This window comes from Gorilla gorilla, chromosome 2, assembly GCF_029281585.2.
Source record: "Gorilla gorilla gorilla isolate KB3781 chromosome 2, NHGRI_mGorGor1-v2.1_pri, whole genome shotgun sequence".
In the NCBI taxonomy this organism is placed as follows: domain Eukaryota; kingdom Metazoa; phylum Chordata; class Mammalia; order Primates; family Hominidae; genus Gorilla; species Gorilla gorilla.
The window spans coordinates 47,088,348-47,115,207 of NC_086017.1; the positions used below are offsets into that span (position 1 = coordinate 47,088,348).

Below are 26,860 nucleotides of genomic sequence, written 5' to 3' on the forward strand. Positions count from 1 at the left end.
GTGGGAGAATCACTTGAACCCAGGAATTCGAGATCAGCCTGGGCAACATAAGGAGACCTCGTTTTTACAAAAAAATGTTTAAAAATTATGCGCGTATGGTGGCACGTGCCTGTAGTTCTAGCTACCTGGGAGGCTGAGGCAGGAGGATCACTAGAGCTAAGGAATTTGAGATTACAGTAAGCTATGATCGTGTCACTCCAGCCTGAGTGACTAAGCAAGACCCTGTCTCACAAAAAAAAAAGTCTAATTATGCTTCTTACTGCTCAAAACCATGGTAGATTTCTCTCTTGTCTTGCATACATTTTATTTTATTTATTTTTATTTTTTTTGAGACGGAGTCTTGCTCTGTCGCGCAGGCTGGAGTGCAGTGGCGTGATCTCGGCTCACTGCAACCTCTGCCTCCCGGGTTCACGCCATTCTCCTGCCTCAGCCTCCCGAGTAGCTGGGACTACAGGTGCTTGTCACCACACCTGGCTAATTTTATTTTGTATTTTTAGTAGAGACGGGGTTTCACCATGTTACGCAGGATGGTCTCTATCTCCTGACCTCATGATCCTCCCCCCTCGACCTTCCAAAGTGCTGGGATTACAGGCGTGAGCCACGGCGCCCAAGCTTTGCATAATCATTTATTCTTCCATTTAAAAAAAAAAAAAAAGTGTGTACAGGGCTGGGTGTGGTGGCTCAAGCCTGTAATCCCAGCACTTTGGGAAGCCGAGGCGGGCAGATCACCTGAGGCCAGGAGTTTGAGACCAGCCTGATCAACAGGCTGTAGTAGAAACCCCGTCTCTACTACAAATACAAAATTAGCCAGGTGTGGTGCATGCCCATAATTCCAGCTACTCGGGAGGCTGAGGCAGGAGAATCGCTTGAACCCAGGAGGCAGAGGTTGCATTGAGCCGAGATTGCGCCATTGCACTCCAGCCTGGGCAACAAGAGCAAAACTCCATCTTAAAAAAAAAAAAAAAAACAGCATGTACAGATTTTACAGATGCTAGGAGTAAAATAAGTATACAGATACAGATGTGGCTACTGTTCCCCCAGAACTAACTGTCTAGAGGAGATATAACAAGTAAGCTAACAGAAACAATCCAGTATGTCACAGTCAATAACAGGGTTTCATGCATCCTCCATCAAAATACCTAAACCTTCTTTTACACATCAAATGCTGGCTTTGATAGCTAAGCTACCAAGCAAGTGAAACTCACACGCAGTGGTAGTGACTGTCAGTCATTACTTCAGTTTAAGCAGCATCCCTGTGGTTGTCCACATGGTATGGTAGTGTTCAGTTATTTGAGTAGTGTTCAATTATTGGAATATTTATTTGCTCTTATTTTATGAAAATGCAGATGCAAATACTAGTTATAGGAAAAGTAGGTCTTATAAATGTAATCTGAATGACATAAAAATGGAAATCACTAGTAGGGGTGCCAGAGCAGTCAATCTTTAGCCTCAATCAGACACCAAAAATTCGTTAAATAAAATCCAGTAAACTGAGTAAAGGAAAAGGAGAAAATCAGAGAACAGGTAGAAAATCCTGGAAATATTGTTAAGTATGTTTAGAGATTTTGGTCTTACGTTTTGGTTCTTCAGGAAAATATTTCTCTTTAAAGCAAAGGAAGTTTATTGTTCAATTTTTTTTTTTTTTTTTTTTTTTGAGACAGAGCCTTGCTCTGTCACCCAGGATGGAGTGCAAAGGCGCGATCTCACTGCAACTTCAGCCTCCTGGGTTCAATAGATTCTCCTTTCTCCTGCCTCAGCCTCCCAAGTAGCTGGGATTGCAGGGGTGCACCATCACACCCAGCTAATTTTTTTTTTTTTTTTTTTTTTTAAGACGGAGTCTTGCTCTGTTGACCAGGCTGGAACACAGTGGCACAATCTCGGCTCACTGCAAGCTCCACCTCCTGGGTTCACGCCATTCTCCTGCCTCAGCCTCCTGAGTAGCTGGGACTAGGGGCGCCCGCCACCACACCCAGCTAATTTTTTTATATTTTCAGTAGAGGCGGGGTTTCACCGTGTTAGCCAGGATGGTGTCTGTCTCCTGACCTCATGATCCACCCACCTCGGCCTCCCAAAGTGCTGGGATTACAGGTGTGAGCCACTGTGCCCAGCCAATACCCAGCTAATTTTTGTATTTTTAGTAGAGATGGGGTTTCATTATGTTGGCCAGGCTGGTCTTGAACTCCTGACCTCAGGTGATTCACATGCCTCGGCCTCCCAAAATGCTGGGATTACAGATGTGAGCCACCGTGCCTGGCCTATTGATAGATATTTATTTTATTTTATTTTTTTAATAGAGATTGGGTCTTGCCATGTTACCCAGGCTGGTCTTGTACTCCTGAGCTCAAGCAATCTTTCCACGTTGGCCTCCCAAAGCACAGAATGTATTTTAAATCACTTATCACATCAATGATGTTAAAATTGACAAGTTCATAACGATACTAAGAAAATAAATTCAGGCCAGCTGCGGTAGCTCACCTGTAATCTGAGCACTTTGGGAGGCCAAAGTGGGAGGATTGCTTGAGCCCAGGAGTTCAAGACCAACCTGGGCAACATAATGAAACTCTGTCTCTACAAAAATTTTTTAAAAAGGAAAGAAATTCACTACTTGCCTATAGAAGTTGCCATGGCAAGTTGCTAATTATATGGTAATGGTAATTGGTAAATAAAGGGAAATAGGCCAGGCGTGGTGGCTCACGCCTGTAATCCCAGCACTTTGGGAGGCAAAGGGGGGGCGGATCGCCTGAGGTCAAGAGTTCAAGACCAGCCTGGCCAACATGGTGAAACCCCGTCTCTACTAAAAATACAAAAATTAGCTGGGCGTGGTGGCAGGTGCCTGTAATCCCAGCTACTCGGGAGGCTGAGGCAGGAGAATCGCTTGAACCCAGGAGGCAGAGGTTGCAGTGAGCCGAGATCGCGCCATTTGCACTCCAGCCTGGAGGACAAGAGTGAGACTTCATCTGAAAAAAATAAAATAAAAAAGGGAAATAACCAAACATTTGTTCTGCCTTTATTGTACAAATTGTATTTCAGGGTAGCCAATGAGTTTTAAAGGAAAAGTCCTTTTGTGTAAAATATTTTCAACTAATAAATGTAAAAGAAATGATAGGCCGGGCGCGGTGGCTCACGCCTGTAATCCCAGCACTTTGGGAGGCCGAGGTGGGCAGATCACGAGGTCAGGAGATTGAGACCATCCTGGCCAACATGGTGAAACCCTGTCTCTACTAAAAGTACAAAAATTAGCTGGGCGTGGTGGTGCATGCCTGTAGTCCCAGCTACTTGGGAGGCTGAGGCAAGAGACTCACTTGAACCCGGGAGGTGGAGATTGCAGTGAGCCGAGATCGTGCCACTGCACTCCAGCCTGGGTGACAGAACAAGACTCTGTCTCAAAAAAAAAAAAAAAAAGAAACATAACAATTGAATATAGTATGTGGATCTTTATTTCATAATCCAATTATTTAAAAATAAATTTCTGAGACAATGGGCAAATTTGACTATAGGCTGGATATTAAATGATATTAAGGAATTAATATTAATTACAGATTAATATTTCTGTCAATGTCTTAATGATACTGTGGTTGTGTTTTTGAAAACAGTTGGCCTGGTGTGGTGGCTCATGCCTATATCCCAGCAATTTGGGAGGCTAAAGCAGGCTGATTGCTTGAGCCCAGGAGGAATTCAAGACTAGCCTAGGTGTCATAGCGAAACCCCATCTCTACAAAAAAATACAAAAATTAGCTGGTCGTGGTGGTGCACGTCTGTAGTCTTAGCTACACGGAAGCCTGAGATGGGAGGATCTCTTGAGGCTGGGAGGTGGAGGTTGCAGTAGCCCAGATGGAGTCACAGAGCAATAGAGTGAGTCCCTGTCTCAAACAAGAAAAAGGAAAAAAAAAAAAAAAAGTCTTTTTCTGTTAGAGACATATACTGAATTATTTAAGGATGAAATTATATGGTCTCCAGTATTTCCTTCAAAATACTTCAGAGGAGAGGAAGTGGCAGCACAGAAGATTAGGAGAGAGTCAATAAATTTTTTTTATTATTTTTTTGTCACCCAGGCTGGAGTGCAGTGGTGCGATCTTGGCTCACTGCAAGTTCCGCCTCCTGGGCTCACGCCATTCTCCTGCCTCAGCCTCCCAAGTAGCTGGGACTACAGACGCAAGCCACTACGTGCAGCTAATTTTTTTGTATTTTTAGTAGAGACAGGGTTTCACTGTGTTAGCCAGGATGGTCTTGATCTCCTGACCTCGTGATCTGCCCGCCTCAGCCTCCCAAAGTGCTGGGATTACAGGCGTGAGCCACCGCGCCCGGCCAGTCAATAAATATTAAGGCTTAGTGATGGGTACGCGGGAGCAGGGGAGGAGCATAATACCTTTTTTTTTTTTTTTTTTTTTTTTTGAGACAGAGTCTCACTCTGTCGCCCAGGCTGGAGTGCAGTGGCGCAATCTCGGCTCACTGCAACCTCTGCCTCCCAGGTTCAAGCTATTCTCCTGCCTCAGCCTCCCCAGTAGCTGAGATTACAGGTGCACACCACCACACCCAGCTAATTTTTTTGTATTTTTTAGTAGAGACAGGGGTTTCACCATGCTGGCCAGGCTGGTCTCAAACTCCTGAGTGATCCGCCCACTTCAGCCTCCCAAAGTGCTGGGATTACAGGCATAAGTCACTGTGTCTGGCCTTTTTTTTTTTTTTTTTTTTTTTTTTTGTATGTTTGGACATTTTCGTAACAAGAAGTTAAATTTTAAATAAGTAAATAAATAAAGGCTTTAATGCAATTTATGTCTGCACTTGGCTTATGCCCTGGGGAAGAGACTGAATGAATGAATCCAAAGAACTGTAATATCGGGATCCCTGTACCACTTGGTTTTGAGTGCTCTTGTCTAAATGTGTAATCCTGAGGAAAAAGGCATCTCCCTTCCTTTTTTAGTGGAAGCCTTGAAGGAAGATGTACCAGTATCAGCCCCAGCGAGGACACAAATCTCAATCCAAGTCATTTCTTTCAGATGGCCTATGTGTCAGCAAGAGATCACAGTATTGGTAGCTGGAACTTGGGTTTGAGATGGGCTGCAATTATTTCTGACTGGGGCTTTAGTAGACATAAGGACACTGTGCTCAAATCCTGTGGTCAGCAGTGGAAGATGACAAAAGGCATGGCTTTTCAAGGGTATAACTTTGACAAAGATATTGCTTTAAAACATTTCAGAATCAGCAGTGACACCAGGCTCTCAGCTTCTGCAGCAGCTAGGGTGATACCTTCCAGAGCAATCAGCTGTGGTTGTGACCACTGTGACTCCTAAGCTTATCAGGGGAAGGAGGTTGAGCTAAGAGGGGAGAAGGAAAGGTCTAGATTTTCCACTAATCTAGGCACATGCAGCTTGAGTTGACAAATGAAAGGCATCCTTATGGTGAGATGTCTTATGTTCCTCAGCTGGTGAAGCAGGATTTACTCATTACCTGTTCTTGAATTGTGTGATTTTAGTATTATATTTTATGGAAACAACTTTTGACTATGATTCAGAGATGTGACTAGAGTATCTCTCCCACTCCCTTGTCACTTGTGTCATCTTGGGCAGGTTGATCTTCTTTAAATTAAGATAATAAGACCTTGCCTGTCTACCTCCAGGGTTGTTGTGAGGATCATAAGAGATAATATATAAAACTATAATTTTTGTAAACTAGCTGTATAAATCTAGGCATCATTATTATTGTAAGTGACTAAGTGATTTACATCTTAAAGCCCCTTATTTTCCTTGATTCTATGTTAACAATAAATGTTTAATTAGTATGCTCTAAAATTAGATAGTCCCAAAACAACTACAAAGAAATTTAGTGTATAGTATTATCTTTCTACGTTCTGCAGTGTTACATAGGAATTCCTGGGAATAAGAAAAATTTTATCCAGTTACTGTTTTATAGTTATATCCTTGACTGTATTCTCATCAATTTAGGAGACAAATAAGTTACTATTTATTCCATAAATAGTGCCAATTATTTTATAATCTCAATTTAAGAAGTCAATATTTCTTATGTTCAATAATGTATAATCAGGCCAGGCATAGTGGCTCATGCCTATAATCCTAGCACTTTGGGAGGCTGAAGCAGGTGGATCATTTGAGGTCGGGAGTTTGAGACCGGCCTGACCAACATGGTGAAACCCCGTCTCTACTAAAAATACAAAAATTAGCTGGCATGGTGGCACTTGCCTGTAGTCCCAGCTACTCAGGAGTCTGAGCCGAGATCATGCCACTACACTCGAGTCTGGGCAACAGAGCAAGATTCCATCTCAAAAATAAATAAATAAATAAAATAAAATGCAAAAGTAAACATACAAAAATTAGCTGGGAGTGGTGGTGTGCGCCTGTAATCCCAGCCACTTGGGAGACTGAGGCAGAAGAATCGCTTAAACCCAGGAGGTGGAGGCAAGATCAAACGCTGCACTCCAGCCTGGGCAAAAGAGCAAGACTCCGTCTCAAATAATAACAATAATAATAATGTATAATCAATCAGAAGATTAGAGCAGAAGTTGGTAAAGTGTGCCCCATAGAATGAATCTGGCCACTGTGGCCTGAAAACTAAGAATCATTTTGACATTTTTTAAATGGTCTTTTTAAAAAAATCAAAGAAGACTATATTATGACATGACACCTGAAAATTATGTAAAATTCAAATTGCAGTATCAGCCAGGTGCAGTGGCTCACACCTGTAATCCCAGCACTTTAGGAGGCCGAGGCAGGTGGATCACCTGAGGTCAGGAGTTCGAGACTAACCTGACCAACCCCATCTCTACTAAAAATACAAAAATTAGCCAGGCGTAGTGGCATGTGCCTGTAATCCCAGTTACTCAGGAGGCTGAGGCAGGAGAATCGCTTGAACCTGGGAGGCAGAGGTTGCAGTGAGCCGAGATCCCGCCATTGCACTCCAGCCTGGGCAACAAGAGTGAAACTCTATCTCAGAAAAAAAAAAAAAAGGGCCGGGTTGGGTGGCTCACGCCTGTAATCCCAGCACTCTGGGAGGCCGAGGCCGGTGGATCACCTGAGGTCGGGAGTTCGAGACCAGCCTGACCAACATGGAGAAACCCTATATCTACTAAAAGTACAAAATTAGCCAGATGTGGTGGCACATGCCTGTAATCCCAGCTACTCTGGAGGCTGAGGCAGGAGAATCGCTTCAACCCACAAGGTGGAAGTTGCAATAAGCCGAGATCGCACCATTGCACCGCAGCCTGGACAACAAGAGCAAAACTCCATCTCAAAAACAAAAACAAAAATTGCAGTGTCTATTTATTAAGACATGGCCACACCCATTCATTTATGTACCATCTGTGGCTACAACAGCAGTTGAGTAGTTATGAAAGAAACCATGTGGTCCACAAAGACGAAAATATTTACTACCTGGCTCTTTATAGAAAAGTTTGCCTCCCCTTAGACTAGACGATTCAAAGGGATAGAAATAAAAATGTTTTTCTAAGTTGCTAGCTCCCTGTTAGTATAAATAAACCTGGGATACAGGTACTCAAATGATGCATATTTCAAAAACTCAGTTATGGTTTTTTAAATGAAATTACATTTTTTTTTTTTTTTTTTTTTTTTGAGACAGAGTCTCACTCTGTCTCCTAAGCCAAGCTGGAGTGCAGTGGCATAATCTCAGCTCACGGCAACCTCCGCCTCCTGGGTTCAAGGGATTTTCCTGCCTCAGCCTCCCAAGTAGCTGGGATTACAGGCATGCACCACTACACCTGGCTAATTTTTGTATTTTTAGTAAAGATGGGGTTTCACCATGTAGGCCAGGCTGGTCTCAAACACCCCACCTCAGGTGATCCACCCGCCTCAGCCTCCCAAAGCGCTGGGATTACAGGCATGAGCTACCATGCCCGGCCAATTTTTTTTTTTTTTTTTTTTGAGACAGGACCTCACTCTGTTAACCAGAGTGCAGTGCTGCGATCTTGGCTCACTGCAACCACTCCTTCCTGGGCTCAAGGGATACTCCAGCCTCAGCCTCCTGAGTAGCTGCAGATATGGTTTTAACATGCAATGACCAACTAAGCCAATTTTAAGAAATTAAAAGCCAATTTTGTTTTTGAGACAGTCTCACTTTATTGCCCAGGCTGGAGTGCAGTGGCACAATCTCAGTTCACTGCAACCTCCATCTCCTGGTTCAAGCGATTCTCCTGCCTCAGCCCCCCAGGTTTCTAGGACTACAGGTGCGCACCACCATGCCCAGCTAATTTTTATATTTTTTTAGAGACAGGGTTTCACCATGTTGGCCAGGCTGATCTCGAACTCCTGACCTCAGGTGATCCGCCCACCTCGGCCTCCCAAAGTGCTGGGATTACAGGCATGAGCCATTGCACCCGGCCACGAAAATCTTATTTACAAAATGTAATAAATAAAATATGAATAAGTATAATGCAATTAAATAATTTAAAATTTTCCCATTTTGCTCATTGATGGTGGCAGAAAAAAAGAGAATTGGGATTATATTAGTTCTCTTACTAACACACAATAGAAACTGACTCTGACTAAGGGAAGAAGGGGTTTATTGGAAAAAGGATTCTTGAGTAGTTCCAGAACTGAGGGAAGAGATAGAGATCATGACCTTTGGAAGGACAGGAAACTGGGAAGCTCCAGGTCCTCACCAGCAGGTGACCCTGGGCCTGCTCTCAGGGCACATCTATGAGACTTCAAGAGGCTTTCATTGGAGTTTCAAGTTTTATGGAGAAATAAATTGATGGGCCCAGTTTATGGCCACGTAGCCAAAGGGAGGGAATAATGTGATTGGTAACCTCCCTGGAGTCCCATGGTTGAAATGGAGAAGGAAGAAAGGAGAGGTAAGTAGGATTAAGGGCTGCCAGGCCGATGAGAACCAACAGATGTGTGCACAGCTTGTCAGGAAACATGGGCTATAATCTCAACTTCACCAAACGAGTGAATATACTGGGCTTCAGTATTATGTTCAATATGTAATAATTATATATTAGTATAAAAGGAGGGGCAAAAGACCCATCTGCCATAAAATAATTAATTGGCCACAGTGCAGAGGATTTGGTTTTTTTTAGTTAAAGAATTTTTTTTTTTTCTTAAGAGACAGGGTCTCGCTCTGTCACGCAGGCTGGAGTGCAGTAGCACTATCATAGCTTACTGTAACCTCGAATTCCTGGCCTCAAGCCATTGTCCCAAATCAGCCTCCCAAAGTGTTGGGATTATAGGCATGAGCCACCATACCAGGCCAAGAGCTTTGTATATTCACATACAGAATTCATAAACAGTTCACCTGATATACAGAATTCATAAACAGTTCACCTGAACCAACAAGAAAAGACATCAAATAGTGCTTGACTTCATTACTTATTAGGCAGATGCCAAATACTTTTCTTTCTTTCTTTTTTTTTTTTTTTTGAGACAGGGTCTCACTCTGTCACCCAAGTTGGAGTGCAGTGGCAAGATCATGGCTCATTGCAGCCTCCACCTCCCATGCTCAAGTGATTCTCCCACCTCAGCCTCCCAAGTAGCTAGAACTACAGGCATGTGCCACAGTAGCCAGCTAATTTCCTTTTATTTTTAGTAGAGATAGGTTTTCGCCATGTTGCCCAGGCTGGTCTCAAACTCCTAGTGATTCATCTGCCTCAGCCTCCCAGAGTGCTGAGATTACAGGTGTGAACCACCATGCCAGGCCTAGAGATACAAATTAAAACCACCATGAGATAATACTGCGTATCTACTAGAATAGGTAAAATGAAAAAGACAGATAATACCAAGTTCTGGTAAGGATGTGGGGCAAGTGGAACTTTCATACATTGTTTGTTTGTTTGTTTGTTTGTTTTGGGACAGTCTCTTGCTCTGTTGCCCAGGCTGGAATGCAGTGGCGTGATCTTGGCTAACTGCAACCTCTGTCTCCCAGGATCTAGCAATTCTCCTGCCTCAACCTCCCAAATAGCTGGGATTACAGGCATGCACCACCACGCCTGGCTAATTTTTGTATTTTTTTAGTAGAGATGGGGTTTCATCACGTTGACCAGGCTGGTCTTGAACTCCTGACTTCAGGTGATCTGCCCACCTCAGCCTCCTACAGTACTGGGATTACAGGCATGAGCCACCGTGCCCAGCCTACTTTCATACATTGTTAAAAGCAGTATCAAATGATACAACCATGTTGGAGAACTCTTCAGCAATATACACTAAAGCTGAACACATTTATGCCCCAGAATCCATAAATTCCACTTCTACTTATGTACCCAGGCACCTAAAATACTCTTCCTTAATGGGTTTAGGCCTGGGGTCACAAACTCAAATGCACACAGAAAGATTATATCATATGATCAATTGTGGTAGACAGTAGGGAGTGTCAAGGACTGTGGTTAAACTGGAAAGCTCCCTATTAAGATTATGTTAAAAAAAAAAAAGAAAAAAAAAAGACAGCCTGGCCAACATGGTGAAAACCCATCTCTACCAAAAATACAAAAATTAGCTGGGCTTCCTGGCAGGCACCTGTAATCCCAGCTACTCAGGAGGCCAAGGTAGGAGAATTCGTTGAACACAGGAGGCAGAGGTTGTAGTGAGCTGAGATTGCCCCACTGCATTCCAGCCTGGTCAACAAAGCAAGACCCTGTCTCAAAAAGAAAAAAAAGAGAGGCGTTCTTATCTACACCTGTAGCCATGCTTTCCAAGGGCTCATTGCACTTTGTGCAGGTCTTCAGATGCAAGAAGACAGCCACAGCTGTGGCACACTGCAAACGCAGCAATCAAGGTGAACAGGCGGCCCCTAGAGATGATCGAGCTATACACACCAATATATGAGCTGCTGGAACCAGTTCTGCTTCCGGACAAGGAGTGATTTGCTGGCATGGACGTGTCCATGTGAAGGGTGGTGATCACATGGCCTAGATATATGCTATCCATCAGTCCAGCCTCAAAGCCCTGGTGTCCTATTACCAGAAGTATATGGATGAGTTTTCCAAGGAGGAGATCAAAGACAAAGATCAAAGACATCCTCATACAGTACGACCAGATCCTGCTGGTGGCTGACCTCCACCACCACTAATCCAAAAAATTAAGAGACGCTGGTACCCATGCTTGATACCAGAAATCCTACCAATAAGCCCATCATGAGAATTGGGGTTTACTTGTATAATAAACAATGTTTGAGGGATTTTTAAAAAAACAGAGATGATCCTTTTGTAGTTCATGAGCATGATGATTGGGTGTTCCCGCCCACGTGTGAGATGAGCCACCCTCGAACCTTGTTACCATGTCGACATATTACCCGACTGACGTGAGAAAAACAAAAAAAAAGGAGATTATGTTAAGTGCCTGGGAAATACTCTTCTTACTGAGGAAGAAACACCTGGCCAGTTGTACATACTGGCCAGGAGAGCATTCTCAGTAGAATTTATTCAAGTGGGTACTATGGACACCATTTGGTATAACTTCCCATCACCCTTGTTCACTTTCCTCTGGAAATAGCCCTGCTGCCATGTCTAGACTTCAAGGTTTTGCCTCTCTCTCAATGGCTAATTGCTCTTGAGTGGACACCTTACCCAAGCCAGGAGCAGTGGATTCTGTTGGTGCTCTACCCAGATCTCCTTGACTAGGCAGTGCACCATCCCCCAGCTGCTGTGAATGTCAGCTATGAATACCTCACAGGTGGCTTTGCTATTGAATCATCTTGCCCAAAAATGCTTGAGAAAGTATGTTCTCCCCCTGGAGGGAGAGGAACACCATTGCTTCAAAGTGGGATAACTCAGTCGTGTCATTCACTCTCCAGGTCCCACCACCGGATCAGGCTGAGGCTAGGCTTGCTTAGCTCTGTCTCCTGTACCACCCTGCTTCCCTCACTCCCTTAATGGATTTCTCCTGAGAGCACTCTCCCCGTACATCACAACAGAATCCCTCTGCCTTTGGGGAACCCAAGCTAAGTCATAGGGCCCATGAGATCCTTTTATCCCAAAGAACCAGAGAGCCTGGACACACTGAAACAGAATCATATTAATGGCAACACAACCATGAACTCCTGGTGCTCAGTTTCTTCCCTTGCTGAGCTGTGGTTATCCAGCTTTCTTTTTGATTTCATCAAAGCCCACAGGAGCTTCCCAATAATCCTCCTTTTTGTTTAAGTCAGCCAAAGTTTCCTTTTCTTCCCTGAAACCAATATAACCTTAACTAATGTGATGGGTAACCAAGGCCTGACCTAACGTGGCTTTGGAAATATGACCCAATACTTTATGGGACAACCTCAGTTGGAATCCTGAGGGAAAAATTAATTGATTGCCCTTCCTATCCCTAGGCATTAGTAACTAGAAATGTTGCTGGGATCACTCCCTGTCTTTAATCCTCCAGGAATTTGCCTTGCTGGGGAGCTAATTTGTTACTCATGGCTGTTTTCCTGAGACCTTGTGATTCCCTGGAGGCACAGGAGTTAAATTACTTCCACTGGCCATCACACCCTTGCATCTTTTGTTGTTTTAGAGCCAGTACTGTCAGGAAGGCTCTAACATCTCTCTGAGCCTTCTTGTTTCTGAAAAATGCTTTTCTTCATCTTTGTATTTCTCTGTGTGTGTACACATGTGGTACATTTGCACACATGTTAGGAAAGTAGAAGGAGGTCGGGGGAAGTCAGAGGAGGAGTGGTCAGATTTCAGATCACTGAACCATGGGTTATAAATAAAGGGTGACACAACACAAGCCTGATTAGTTCCACTCAGAATTGCTCACTGATTCATCAGAAAATTGATCCTTCTGACCTAGACACTCCTCTCTCAATAGTCAAAGGCAGCTTTTGTTTGAGTCAGTAATTGTGCCTCTATAGGAATTTTATGGAGTTTAGCCCAAGAAAACGTTCTATCCAAGCCAAATGTGGGTATGGTAGAATACTATTTAAGATATTAACCTACATTCTCCAATAGGCATGTCCTCCTCTTCTTTCCCTCCATTCAAGCAGCCATGTGGTCTCAGGCAGACATGCCGCAGAGAGAAGAATGAAAAGTTGACAAGTTTTTCTGGCTTGTTTCTAATAATAGATGCCATAAACTGATAGTTCACTGATCTTTGAACACCCACACATGAGTGCCACTGTTTTGGCCCACACAGTACTTTTTTAAAGTATGATTCTGTTCACATGAGGCTCAGCTCTCCAGGTCACCACAGTCCCCAGCATTCCTTATTGTCTGTCACAATTGACATTACCTGCCTGGCCTCTCTCTGTGTGCACTTGATTCTGTGACCCCAGGCTTAAACCCATTAAGGGAGTTTATATTAGGTGCCTAGGAAGCAAACATTCTTTCGTCTTAGGAAGACCCGGAAGATTAAGAGAGGGAAGGTTTCCCTTTTAAGAGGAAAAACCCTAGGGTTATAGTCAATAATGAGCCAGGGCCTCTTCTTTGTATCACAGAGAGTGGAAATTCTGGACTCTCAGGCCCAGAACGCTGGGGTCCAAATGCCTGAGGAGATGGGGGAGTTACGGAAGGAGCAGTACTCCCAAGACAGGATAGAGGCAAAGAGGCACATGTGAGGGTCTCGAGTCACAGTGAGGAAATTCTCCCTGCAGCCACCCATTAAGTCCCCTTCTTTTTCCCACATGATTCATCCACCAAACAGATATTTAGTAAGAGTTCACTGTGTTCACTGTGTGCCAGCAATGAACAAACATTTGTGGGCTTTTCATTATGTAATCTCTCTCCATCCATCCAGATTCTGAACTATTTCCAAGAAAATGCCACCACTTGCTTTATCTCCTGAGGCACCTTGAATACCCCTTTGCCTTGAATGAGAGAGAGAAAATTGTTTTTCCTTCATTCATATAATTCTGGAATGATAGCTCTGAAAAAGCCATGAGAGCTGATAAAGGCCTCCTATCTCCAAGAAAGAAAAGAAACCAAGAAGATTTGGTATCTTTGGTTCACCACTGTATCCCTAGCAGTGTCTTGAACAATGCCTGACACATAGTAGGTTCTCAGTGTTTATTTGTTGAATGAATGACCAGCTAAGCAGTTAAGGGCAGAGTGGGTCCCAGTTGCCACATGTCCTCAATCTTTATCCAGGCTCTTTCCCAAACTGCAGGTTAGCAGAGGGAAAGCCAATGTTTTTTTATAAGAGCCTTCTTTTTTTTCTGTTTGTTTTTGTTGTTTGTTTTTAGAGACAGGGTCTCACTCTTTTGCCCAGGCTGGAGTGCAGTGGCATGATCATAGCTTACTGCAGCCTCAAACTCCCGGGCTCAAGCAATCCTTGTGCTGCTAAATTTAAAAAAAAATTTTTATATATATATGCATATATATGTGTATATATATATTATACATATATTATATATACATAATTATATATATATTATATATATTATATATATAAATGGAGTCTCACTATGTTGCCCAGGCTGGTCTCAAACTCCTAGCCTCAAGTATTCCTCCCACCTTGGCCTCCCAAAGCACTGGGATTACAGGTGTGAGCCACGGCACACAGCCCCCATAAAGGCTCTTAATAAGAAACTAAGAGGGAAAAAAGAATCGTAACAGGGGATTTAATGGCAGTGACAGTTTTCAGAAGTGTATATGACCATGGTGGAAGTCTATAAGAACCTGGCCTAATGGAGCCAGTCTTGAGCTGCAATTCTTCTATCTAATTCTCCCAGAACCTCTTGACTTAGTTGCTTTCACTGGAAAATAGGTGTATTCTGGGGGTTAAAAAGTTCTCCAGGGAAAGCTTCCTACTTACCTCACCGTCTTGGTATCCCGCTCTTCCACCCAACATACAAACATGCAGCTGGTCACTCAGCCAGTCCCTAAAACCTGTTAATTGGCCCATAGTTTGGCTCCGAGCAAACCTGTGGACTTAGGAGCCTCAGCTCTTGCCTCCCAGGAGTTTCTCAACTTTGGGGGAAGGTAACATATGTGCTCTGAAGCAAGCACAATGATGGCTATGACAGGCATTTCGCAGCACACGTTTAAATAACAACCCTAGGTGAGGCAGGTCAGTGAGAGGCCATCAACAGGGAAAATAGCAGTGTGAATCTAAGGCTTGAGACAAGGGAGAGAAGGCTGTGGCCTTAGTGTTCAGCCTTCTCAGCATCCCTTCTCCCCTCTTCTGGTAGCAGCACTTTTTTTTTTTTTTTTTTTTTTTTGAAAGAAGGTCTCACTCTGTTACCCAGGCTGGAGTGTGGTGGCACGATCTTGGCTCACTGCAACCTCCACCTCCTGGGTTCAAGTGATTCTCGTGTCCCAGCCTCCCAAGTAGCTGGGATTACAGGTGTGCACCACCATCCCTGGCTAATTTTTGTATTTTTAGTAGAGACGGGGTTTTACCATATTGGCCAGGCTGGTCTCAAACTCCTGACATCAAGTAATCTGCCCTCCTTGGCCTCCCAAAGTGCTGGGATTACAGGTTTGAACCACTGCGCCCAGCCTTGTTGCAGCACTTTAATTATCCCTTAAGAAACTGTCCCCAACTAGTTGCATGTGGGTGGACTTGGCGGGACTATGCATTTTTTTTTTTTTGAGACCGAGTCTCGCTGTCTCCCAGGCTGGAGTGCAGTGCGCGATCTCGGCTCACTGCAAGCTCCGCCTCCCGGGTTCACGCCATTCTCCTGCCTCAGCCTCCTGAGTACCTGGGACTACAGGCGCCAGCCACCACGCCCGGCTAATTTTTTGTATTTTTAGTGCAGACGGGGTTTCACCGTGTTAGCCAGGATGGTCTCGATCTCCTGACCTTGTGATCCACCCGTCTCAGCCTCCCAAAGTGCTGGGATTACAGGCGTGAGCCACCGTGCCTGGCCGGGACTATGAATTAAAGAGCTGTGGTCGATGGGTATGTGTGGCCCAGAGACCCAAACTAGGCCATTCCCACTCTCTCCCAAGGATTTGAATTTTTTTTTTTTTTTTTTTTTTTTTTTTGAGACGGTGTCTCGCTCTGTCATCGTCCGGGCTGGAGTGCAGCGGCATGATCTTGGCTCACTGCAACCTCCGCCTCCCGGGTTCATGATTCTCCTGCCTCAGCCTCCGGAGTAGCTGGGACTACAGGCGTGCGCCCCCACCCTGGCTAATTTTTGTATTTTTAGTAGAGACCGAGTTTTGCCATGTTGGCCAGGCTGGTTTCAAACTCCTGACCTCAGTGATCCTCTTGCCTCGGCCTCCCAAAGTGCTGGGATTACAAGCGTGAGCCACCCCACCCGGCCGGGATTTGAATCTTGAGTACAGGAACATAAGGGTGGAAAATCTATCCCGGATGGAAGCTCTCTGAAGGGACCTCCCATTAACTCCTGCTACTTGGACACCTCAGGTCCCCTAACTGCTCTTCCTGGGGCCTGCCGGCTCAGATTCTGTAAATTCTGTGAGCTTTCCCATATCATTCCAATAAGGTCTTTTAAGGGTCTGCTTCTGTGACTGGCAACCTGAGAACCCTGCTTGGTACAACAAAGGTTCCTGGAAAATGTAGGAACGTGAACTGGCATGAATAGCTGAAAAGGATGCAGAACTTATCCCAGTCCAGGAGAACATCATCTGTAAGGCCTCTCCAGAACTCTGCTTGGCCTAACTCAAGGGGAGATTTCAAAGGGGGAGGTATGAGAAGTTAGGAGGGGGGTGTGGAGTGGAGCCAGAGTGGACTGGAGGGTATGGCCTTTCTTCTAGAGCAGAGGTTCACACAATGTTGTTGGATACACTGCTGGGCCATAGTCGTGAGAGCTGCAGATGGAGGTAGAGCCAGCCAACGGACAACTTGGCAGGATGCACTAAAAATTGGAGCTGGGCCTCAGAAGTGGGTTATGCTGGCCAAATATCATCTGTCTAGTGTGTCCAGGCAGCAAAGAGTTGGGAACCATTACTGAAGAAAAACAAGAGCCGTGGAGGAGGGGATTGTTTGAGGATGCAGTAATTGCAAAGAATAGAGTGAACTCTTTGGTCAGCCTGGATTTGAATCCTAGCTCCATCACTGATGTTGTGTGGTTGATTTTCTTACCCTTAAATGGTCCCTACCTCAAATTAATATGGTGGCTGGCACATAATAAGCACTCAATAAATGATGGCTGCTGCTATTATTTTCATCAATAACATTTTATATAAATCCACATTGTTAATTAGTAATTATTATTATTTCCAGTTAAACTTCAGATTTAAAGCCATAGATTATCCCTGCATGCATACCCACCCACACACAAAACACACAGTTATATTCAGAAATACCCCTGGGGCCCAATCTGAAATTACAGACTAATAAACCCTAGACAAAGCTAACAAGATATAAAAGCAATGATCCAACAGGCATAAACTTCTACCACTAGGTTAAAAGAGAAATGGTGATCTATGACTCAGAGCTGTGGAATAGTCAGGGACCCAAGTGACTGGCAAAGTTGGGACAATAACCTGGGTTTACCTCCTGTTCTGACAAGACCCTTGGAAACTGGATGCAGATGCAGCCCAGATGCTCGAACAGGAGTGTGATGGTCCATGAAGTACCCAGTGAGTCTGAGGAAATGGACCTGAAAATGTCACTGTATTATGAAAACAACTTCATTTATCACTCTTCGAGAAGACAGAGTGATGGGGAAAGTGCTGGCCTGGGACTTGAAAATCCTAGAGTCCACCGAGGGTCTATTAGGACTTCTGGAAAGTGGTTAATCCTCTCAATGCCTGGGTTTCCCCTATCAGTAGACCCTGACCATGGCATGAACGTTCCTCCTCCACCTTTGTGAATATTGCCCATTCTGTCTGTAATACCATAATCTCACTCTTTCTCCACCTCATCCTGATGCTCTCAGGATCTCTGAATTTTAAACACAAATATATCCTCCCCCACAGCTGACATTTTATCTTCAAGGCCAATTGGCACAAATATAGACATAGCCATTGTGTTATCATAAGCTGCAGGTGGGTCTTTTCCTTAGGATATTGAAGCATAGGGATTTATTTATTTATTTATTTATTTATTTATTTATTTATTTATTTATTTATTGGGGATGGAGTCTTGCTCTGTTACCCAGACTGGAGTGCAGTGGCGGGATCTTGGCTCACTGCAATCTCTGCCTCCTGGGTTCAAGCGATTCTCCTGACTCAGCCTCCCAAGTAGCTGGGATTACAGGCACCCACCACAACACCTGGCTAATTTTTGTAATTTTAGTAGAAACAGGGTTTCACCATGTTGACCAGGCTGGTCTCAAACTCCTGACCTCTGGTGATCCACCCACCTGGGCCTCTGAAAGCGCTGGGATTACAGGTGTGAGCCATCGAGCCCTGCTAAAGCATAGGGATTTAAACTAAAAGGCCACACTTCCACCACACACTGCAAGGTAGGAGGGACAAATATTAACCTCATTTCACAGGCAAAGAAATTGAATCTCAGTGAGGTGGGGTGACTTGCCCAAGATCACAGAGCTGGGAAATGTTCAGTCAACTCCACATCCACCTTATCTGCTTAAATTCCAGGGTTCTCTCCTTCATTATCAGCTATGTCTTAGGCAACTTTATGATCTCCAAGTTATATGGTCTCTGAGGGATCTTCTGGGCTCAGGGACTTGGGAACAGTCCCCTCCAGGTAGAGGGGAATCCTTGGGGAAAGCCTCAGGGTGTAGCTGGAAACATCCTAAGAGATGTTTGGATCGTATCAGTGAACAAGACACCAAGAGCTCCATCTCTGTGGAATTTACAACCTAGTGGGAGTAAGAGTCAATAAGCTATAAAAATAACAAATACAGAGATTATATAAGATGTTAAAAGGTTATAAGGGCTACAAAGAAAGAAAGAAAAGGGAATGGGAAATGGGTATCAGAAGTGTCAGGCTAGAAGGAAATGTTGCAATTTTAAATGGGGCAGTCAGGAAAAGTCTCATTGAGAAGGCGACATTTGAACAGAGACTTGAAGATCAGGGATGGAACCACAGGATATCTGGGCAAAGAGGATTCTGGGCAGACAGAAGAGCCAGCACAAAGGCCCTGAGGTGGAAGCATTCCTGGTGTGTATAGAAGACAGTAAGCAGGACAGGGTGGCTGCAGCAGAGTGAGCTGGTGGTGGAGAGAAAAGGGAGACCAATCATGTAGGGACTCGGGGACCACTGTAAGAACTTTGACTTTTACTCTGAGTAGAACAGCAAGCCATTGGAGAGTCTTGAGCAGAGAAAGGACTGACCTGGCTCATGTTTTGAATCTGGCTGCCGTATTGGAAGTAGATTGGAGGAAAAAAAAAGTGGAAGCCCTGGGACCCACCATCATGAACAATCAGGGAGAAGACAAGAGGCCAGCAAAGGAATGAACACAGGTAGTAGGACAAAAACTGTAGTGTATGTTTTCCTGGAAGCCAAAATGACGAAAGTCTCTCAAAGGAGGGAGTGGGTCTATTTAGCCCCCTTCCAAGACTACAACTGCAGTGAATGTTCCACAAAGCATATCAAGTCCTTTAAAATCCTTGAAAAACTTCCTACTACCCTCAGGAATAGCCCGAAGCAATTATCAGGACTTGTCAAGCCTTTCTGAGCTGACCTTGCTTGTCTCATACCAAGCGCATCTCTACCTGAAGCATTTGCAGCTCCCCAAACATGGGGTGCTTGTTCTTAACACTGAGCCTTTATGTAGTTCTTCCTTTGCCTGGAAACTTCCTGTCAATCCTTCAGGTCTTGACTGAGATGAGACACCCCCTTTCAAGTCTTCCCCTGCTCTGTGCTCCATGAACATCTAGTGCTTACTCCAGCTGGAGCATCTAGTGCATCTACAGCTGGAACATCTAGTGCTTACTCCAGCTGGAGCTAACTGAAAAGATATATTCTCCCCCAACTTTAAGAAGGTACTTTGTAATATTCTCCCACACCCTTAAGAAGGTACTTTGTAATATTTTCCCCCTGCCCTTAAGAAGGTACTTTGTATGCCTATCCCAAACCTATAAGAACTAATGATAATCCCGGCCGGGTGCGGTGGTTCACACCTCTAATCTCAGCACTTTGGGAGGCCCCGAGGTGGGTGGATCGTGAGGTCAGGAGATTGAGACCATCCTGGCTAACAGGGTGAAAACCCATCTCTACTAAAAAAATACAAAAAATTAGCTGGGTGTGGTGGCAGGTGCCTGTAGTCCCAGCTACTCCAGAGGCTGAGGCAGGAGAATGGCAGGAGAACCTGGGAGGCGGAGCTTGCAGTGAGCCGAGATTGTGCCACTGCACTCCAGCCTGGGCGACAGAGCAAGACTCTGTCTCAAAAAAAAAAAAAAAAGCACTAATGCTAATCCCACCACCCTTTGCTGACTCCTTTTTTGGACTCAGCCCGCCTGCACCCAGGTGAAATAAACAGCCTTGTTGCTCACACAAAGCCTGTTTGGTGGTCTCTTCATAGGGACGCATGAGACATTTGGTGCTGAAGACCTGGGTCTGTGGGACTCCTTTGGGAGACCAGTCCCCCATCCTCACCCTCACTCTGTGAAGAGATCCACCTACGACCTTGGGTCCTCAGACCAACCAGCCTAAGGAACATCTCACCTATTTTAAATTGGGTAAGTGGCCTCTTTCTACTCTCTTCTCCAACCTCTCTCACTATCCCTCAACCTCTTTTCCTTTCAATCTTGGCGCCACCCTTCAGTCTCTCCCTTCTCTTAATTTCAATTCCTTTCATTTTCTGGTAGAGACAAAGGAGACACATTTTATCCGTGGACCCAAGACTCCGGCACAGGTCACAGACTCAGGAACACAGCCTTCCCTTGGTGTTTAATCATTGTGGGGATGCCTGCCTGATTATTCACCCACATTCCGTTGGTGTCTGATCTCCGTGGGGATGCCTACCTTGTTCATTCACCCACATTCCCTTGGTGGCAAGTTAATTGTAGGGACACTTGCTTTGGCTGCTCACCCACATTGCAGCCCAGGGCTGCTCATGTCACCCCTTCTCTCTGTGTCTCTACCCTCTCTTTTCTCTCCACTTTCCTGGGGGGCAAGCACCCCCCACCCCTTCTCTCTGTGTCTCTGCCCCTTTTCCACTTTCCTAGGGGGGCAAGCACCCCCCGCCCCTTCTCTCCATGTCTCTGCCCCTTTTCCACTTTCCTGGGGGGCAAGCACCTCCCACCCCTTTTCCACTTTCCTGGGGGTCAAGCACCTCCCACCCCATTTCCACTTTCCTGCAGGGGCAAGCACCTTCTTTTCAAGGGCCTGTTTCCCTTGCCTCCATAACTGTTGTGGGTATTGACAGTCAGGCTTCTAAACCTCTTAAAACTCCCCAACTCTGGTGCCAACTTGGACAACATTCTTTAATGCACTCCTTTTTAGTTATCCCACCTGCCCAGCTCGCTTATTAGTTCAAAACATTTTAACTAAATTATCTGCTTCCCTGACTATTCCTGGGTTACAGCCACACCTCACTACTGCCTTTTGCCCCAGTTCAATGCCTCCTGCACATCCTCTCCTTGTATCTCCCCACCTTAATCCACAAGTGTAGGACACCTCTACTCCCTCCTTGGCGATGGATGATGCACCCCTTACCATCCTATTAAAATCTAATCACCCTTACCCTGCTCAATGCCAATATCCCATCCCACAGCACGCTTTAAAAGGATTAAAGCCTGTTATCACTTGCCTGTTACAGCATGGCCTTTTAAAGCCTATAAACTCTCCTTACAATTCCCCCATTTTACCTGTCCAAAAACTGGACAAGTCTCACAGGTTAGTTCAGGATCTGCGTTTGTCAACCAAATTGTCTTGCCTGTCCACCCCATGGTGCCAAAGCCATATACTCTCCTATCCTCAGTACCTCCCTCCACAACCCCTCCATAACCCATTATTCTGTTCTGGATCTCAAACATGCTTTCTTTACTATTCCTTGCACCCTTCATCCCAGCCTCTCTTTGCTTTCACTTGGACTGACCCTGACACCCATCAGGCTCAGCAAATCACCTGAGCTGTACTGCCACAAGGCTTCACAGACAGCCCCCATTACTTCAGTCAAGCCCAAATTTCTTCCTCATCCATTACCTATCTCGACATAGTTCTTCATGAAAACACACGTGCTCTCCCTGCTGATTGTGTCTGGCTAATCTCCCAAACCCCAACCCCTTCTACAAAACAACAACTCCTTTCCTTCCTAGGCATGGTTGGATACTTTCACCTTTAGATACCTGGTTTTGCCATCCTAATAAAACCATTATATAAACTCACAAAACCAAACCTAGCTGACCCCATAGATCCTAAATCCTTTTGCCACTCCTCTTTCTGTTCCTTAAAAACAGCCCTAGAAGCTGCCCCCACACTAGCTCTCCCTAACTCATCCCAACCCTTTTCATTACACACAGCCAAAGTACAGGGCTGTGCAGTCAAAATTCTTACACAAGAACTGGGACTGCACCCTGTAGCCTTTCTGTCCAAACAACTTGACCTTACTCTTTTTGGCTGGCCCCCACCCCCATGACTGTATCTCTCTGATCCACCTGACATTCACTCCATTTCCCCGTATTTCCTTCTTTCATGTTCCTCACCCTGATCACACTTGGTTTATTGATGGCAGTTCCACCAGGCCTAATCGCCACTCACCAGCAAAGGCAGGCTATGCTATAGTCTCTTCCATATCTACCACTGAGGCTACCACTCTGCCCCCCTCCACTACCTCTCAGCAAGCCAAATTCATTGCCTTAACTCGAACACTCACTCTTGCAAAGGAATTATGCATCAATATTTATACAGACTCTAAATATGCCTTCCATATCCTGCACCACCATGCTGTTATATGGGCTGAAAGAGGTTTCCTCACTATGCAAGGGTCCTCCATCATTAATGCCTCTTTAATAAAAACTCTTCTCAAGGCCGCTTTACTTCCCAAGAAAGCTGGAGTCATACACTGCAAGGGCCACTAAAAGACATCAGATCCCATTGCTCAGGGCAACGCTTATGCTGATAAGGTAGCTAAAGAAGCACCTAGTGTTCCAACTTCTGTCCCTCATGGCCAGTTTTTCTCCTTCTAATTGGTCACTCCTATTTACTCTCCTACTGAAGTTTCCACCTATCAATCTCTTCCCACACAAGGCAAATTGTTCTTGGACCAAGGAAAATATCTCCTTCCAGCCTCACATGCTCATTCTATTCTGTTGTCATTTCATAACCTCTTCCATGTAGGTTACAAGCCGTTAGTCTGCCTCTTCAAACCTCTCATTTCCTTTCCATCGTGAATATCTATCCCCAGTCCTCCACTCTTGACTCCCTCTTGGAGTGGATAGATGATCTTTGCTGACAGGACACATTCCAACACTTTCACCCTGATGAAGTCCTATTCTTTACTTTTATACTCACTCTTATTCTTGCTCCCATTCTTATGCCACCCTCTACCTCTCCCCAGCTATCTCCACCACACTATCAATCTCACTCACTCTCTCCTAGTCATTTATAATCCTTCTTTAACAAACAATTGCTGGCTTTGCATTTCTCTTTCCTCCAAAATCACCAAGGCCTCAATTTACTCACTGCTGAAAAGGGAGGACTCTGTATATTTTTAAATGAAGAGTGTTGTTTTCACCTTAATCAATCTGGCCTGGTATATGACAACATAAAAAAACTCAAGGATAGAGCCCCAAAACTCGTCAACTAAGAAAATAATTATGCTGAACCCCCTTGGGCACTCTCTAATTGGATGTCCTGGGTTCTCCCAATTCTTAGTCCTTTAATACTTGTTTTTCTCCTTCTCTTATTCAGAACTTGTGTCTGTCATTTAGTTTCTCAATTCATACAAAACCACATTCAGGCCATCACCAATAATTCTATATGACAAATGCTCCTTCTAACAACTCCACAATATCACCCCTTACCCCAAAATATTTCTTCAGTTTAATCTCTCCCACTCTAGGTTCTCACACCGCCCCAATCCCACTTGGAGCAGCCCTGAGAAACATTGCCCATTATCTCTCCATACCACCCCAAAAATTTTTGCCACGCCAACACTTCACCACTATTTTGTTTTGTTTTTCTTATTAATATATGAAGACAGGAATGTCAGGCCTCTGAAACCAAGCTAAGCCATCATATCCCTTGTGACCTGCATTTATACATCCAGATGGCCTGAAGCAAATGAAGATCCACAAAAGAAGTGAAAATAGCCTTAACTGATGACATTCCACCATTGTCATCTGCCCTACCCTGAGAAGATATATTCTCCCCTGCCCTTAAGAAGGTACTTTGTAATATTCTCCCCCTGCCCTTAAGAAGGTACTTTGTATGCCTATCCCAAACCTATAAGAACTAATGATAATCCCAACGCCCTTTGATGACCCTTTTTTCGGACTCAGCCCGCCTGCACTCAGGTGAAATAAACAGCCTTGTTGCTCACACAAAGCCTGTTTGGTGGTCTCTTCGCAAGGATGCATGAGACAGCATTTACTATGCTATTGAGATTGCCTGTTGAACCTTTCTGCCTCCTCCAACAGAGAATAAGTTTATTGAAGGCAGAGAATATTTATCCTTCACGCAGAACTTGAAAAAACAGTTATAATTTTTTTTTTGAGACAGAGTCTTGCTCTGTTGCCCAGGCTGGAGTGCAATGGCACGACCTCAGCTCACTGCAACCTCTGTCTCCCGGGTTCAAGCAATTTTCCTGCCTCAGCCTCCCAAATATCTTGGATTACAGGCACCTGCCTTCATGCCCGGCTAATTTTTGTATTTTTGTAGAGACAAGATTTCACCATGTTGGCCAGGCTGGTCTTGAAGTCCTGACCTCAGGTGATTCACCTGCCTCAGCCTCCCAAAGTGTTGGGATTACAGGCGTGAGCCAACACGCTCAGCCAGTATTTTTGAATGAATGAGAAAATACATTTTGGGACATGCTTGGGACATGTTGAATTGAGGTATTTATGGGACACAGAAGGCAGAAGCATCTGGTAAGAGCAGTGGTGTGCTGGTAAATGTTTATCAACTGGCTCTCAGTGGAAAAAGTTCCAATTTGCAGCATTTGTTGAATTCCACAACATCAACACTCCCACCGTTGGTATTCAAGCTGCCAATGTGGCATTGCTAAATATAGAGTTGAGAAGAGATGTGCACTATTGGCTCTCACAAGTTGGTGTGAGCAGGCTCCAGCACATCACTGCCTGTGGGTAGGTGGATTTAAGGGTATGAGGTTCAGGAGTGCAATGTGGGCTGGAGAGATGGATTTGGTGGTCATCTTCGAAGTGATGGTCATTGGAGCTAGGGGAACAGCAAGACAACCCAAGGAGTTGGTTCAGGGTCAAAAGGAGAGAACAGGAATCGAATCTGATGCAAGGCCAACATTTTAGGTAGCATGTGGAAAAGGAGCATCTTTGAAGGAGAAAGACGTGAATGAAAAAATCATTCAGGAGAACAATTCAGGAGAAAACCTGAATGATTTTCTCATTCAGACAGGAAGACCTGAATGAGAAAATCAGGAGAGCCAGGTCAGAACAGTGTCAAGGAAGTCAGAGAATAGGAATTTTCAAGAAGATTCTTCCCATCGTAAAAATTATGCAGAGAGATGCAGTAATGCAAGGTCTGGAAAATGTCTATTAAGTTTCAAAGTTAGCAGGTTATTATTACTTAACCAGAATAGTAAGGACAGTGGCCAGAGTATAGAGAGGAAAGTGAGAAGAGAGTGTATATGGTCAGGGATGGTGGCATTTGGGGTGTTTATTAGTTACCTATTGCTGCATATCAAATTACTTTAAAACTTAGTAGCTTAAGCCGGGCCCAGTGGCTCACACCTGTAAATCCCAGTACTTTGGGAGGCCAAGGCGGATAGATGACTTGAGGGCAGGAATTCAAGACCAGCCTGGCCAACATAGCAAAACCACATCTCTATTAAAAATACAAAAAATTTAGCTGTGCATGGTGACAAGTGCCTGTAATCCCAGCTCATTGGGAGGCTGAGGCATGAGAATCACTTGAACCCAGGAGGTGGAGGTTGCAGTGAGCCGAGACTGTGCCACTGCACTCTAGCCTGGAGCAAGACCCTGTCTTAAAAACAAACAAAACAAAACAACGTAGTAGCTTAAAACAAAAATAAACATTATCTCAGATTCAGTGCGTCAGGAATTCAGGAGAAGCAGATCTGGGCAGTTTAGACCTGGGGTCTCTTATGATGTTACTTGGGGCTGTGGCCATCTGAAGGCTTGAATGGGGCTAGAGGACCTCATGTGGTTGGCAAACTGCTGGCCATTGGCAGGAAGCCTCAGTTCTTCCCCATGAGGACCTCTCCATAGGGCTGCTTGAGTGTCCTCACAATATGGCAGCTGGTTTCCTCCACAGTGAATGATCCAAGAGAGAATGGCAGAAGAAGCTGCAAGTGTCTTTAATGGCCTAGCCTTAGAAGAAATGCACCATTACTTCTACATATCTTGTCAGTCACACAGACTAGCCATGATTCAGTGTGATGGGGATGATACAAGGGCATAGATATCAGGAGGAAAAGATCATAGGGGGCCATCTTGGAGGCTGCTACCACAGATGGAGGCAAGGGCTAGTAGGATTGACTGTCCTCAGGGTTGCAAACAGAACTCTGATATTAATCTGCTTCATTGAATCACTGGTATATTTCGGTTCCCCAGTAGAGGTGTTATTCAAGCTCCCAGTGCTGGGACATCTTTCTGTAGACTTTGAGGTTGGTGCAAGTAGAAGACTAGCAGTGTGGATAATTTTTTCTGTGAGAACCATAAGCCAACATAGGCTGAGCCTAATGTGTGGCCTCATTATTGAGGCTATTTCAAATACAGACTCCCTCTCTTGGAAGGTACACAATGATTGGGCCTGGAAACTGTGCAGTCAGATGGAAGTAGCACCATGATCAGAATGTAAGAAGCACATTTTCTCTGAATCAGGATAAACCTCACTGATCAGGGCTTACCTCTTTCTACCTCTGAGATTCTTTTTTTTTTTTTTTTGAGACAGAGTCTTGCTCTGTTGCCCAAGTGCAGTGGTATAATATTGGCTCACTG

The 26,860-nt window shown here is 44.7% G+C and overlaps 1 protein-coding gene and 1 non-coding gene across 8 annotated transcripts in view; both read left to right on the top strand.

Annotated features, from left to right (window-relative positions):
* Positions 1-24,251, top strand: part of LOC115933986 (translation initiation factor IF-2) — a 34,249-nt gene extending 9,998 nt beyond the window's left edge. Inside the window, exons 2-4 of one of the 7 annotated variants that reach the window (XM_055382112.2) lie at positions 19,134-19,222; positions 20,284-20,440; positions 23,904-24,251. In XM_055382112.2, the coding sequence (XP_055238087.2) occupies positions 19,134-19,222; positions 20,284-20,414 (220 nt within the window). In that variant the 3' untranslated portion in view covers positions 20,415-20,440; positions 23,904-24,251. Of the gene's footprint in view, positions 1-19,133; positions 19,223-20,283 lie in introns of all 7 variants that reach the window. The other 6 variants (XM_063703698.1, XM_063703699.1, XR_010132787.1 and 3 more) reach the window with 6 other exon arrangements.
* LOC115934220 (small nucleolar RNA U13) lies at positions 11,160-11,263 on the top strand. Its single transcript, XR_004070041.1, has one exon. It is a non-coding gene; the product is annotated as a small nucleolar RNA U13 (small nucleolar RNA).
* Positions 24,252-26,860: the final 2,609 nt, after the last annotated feature.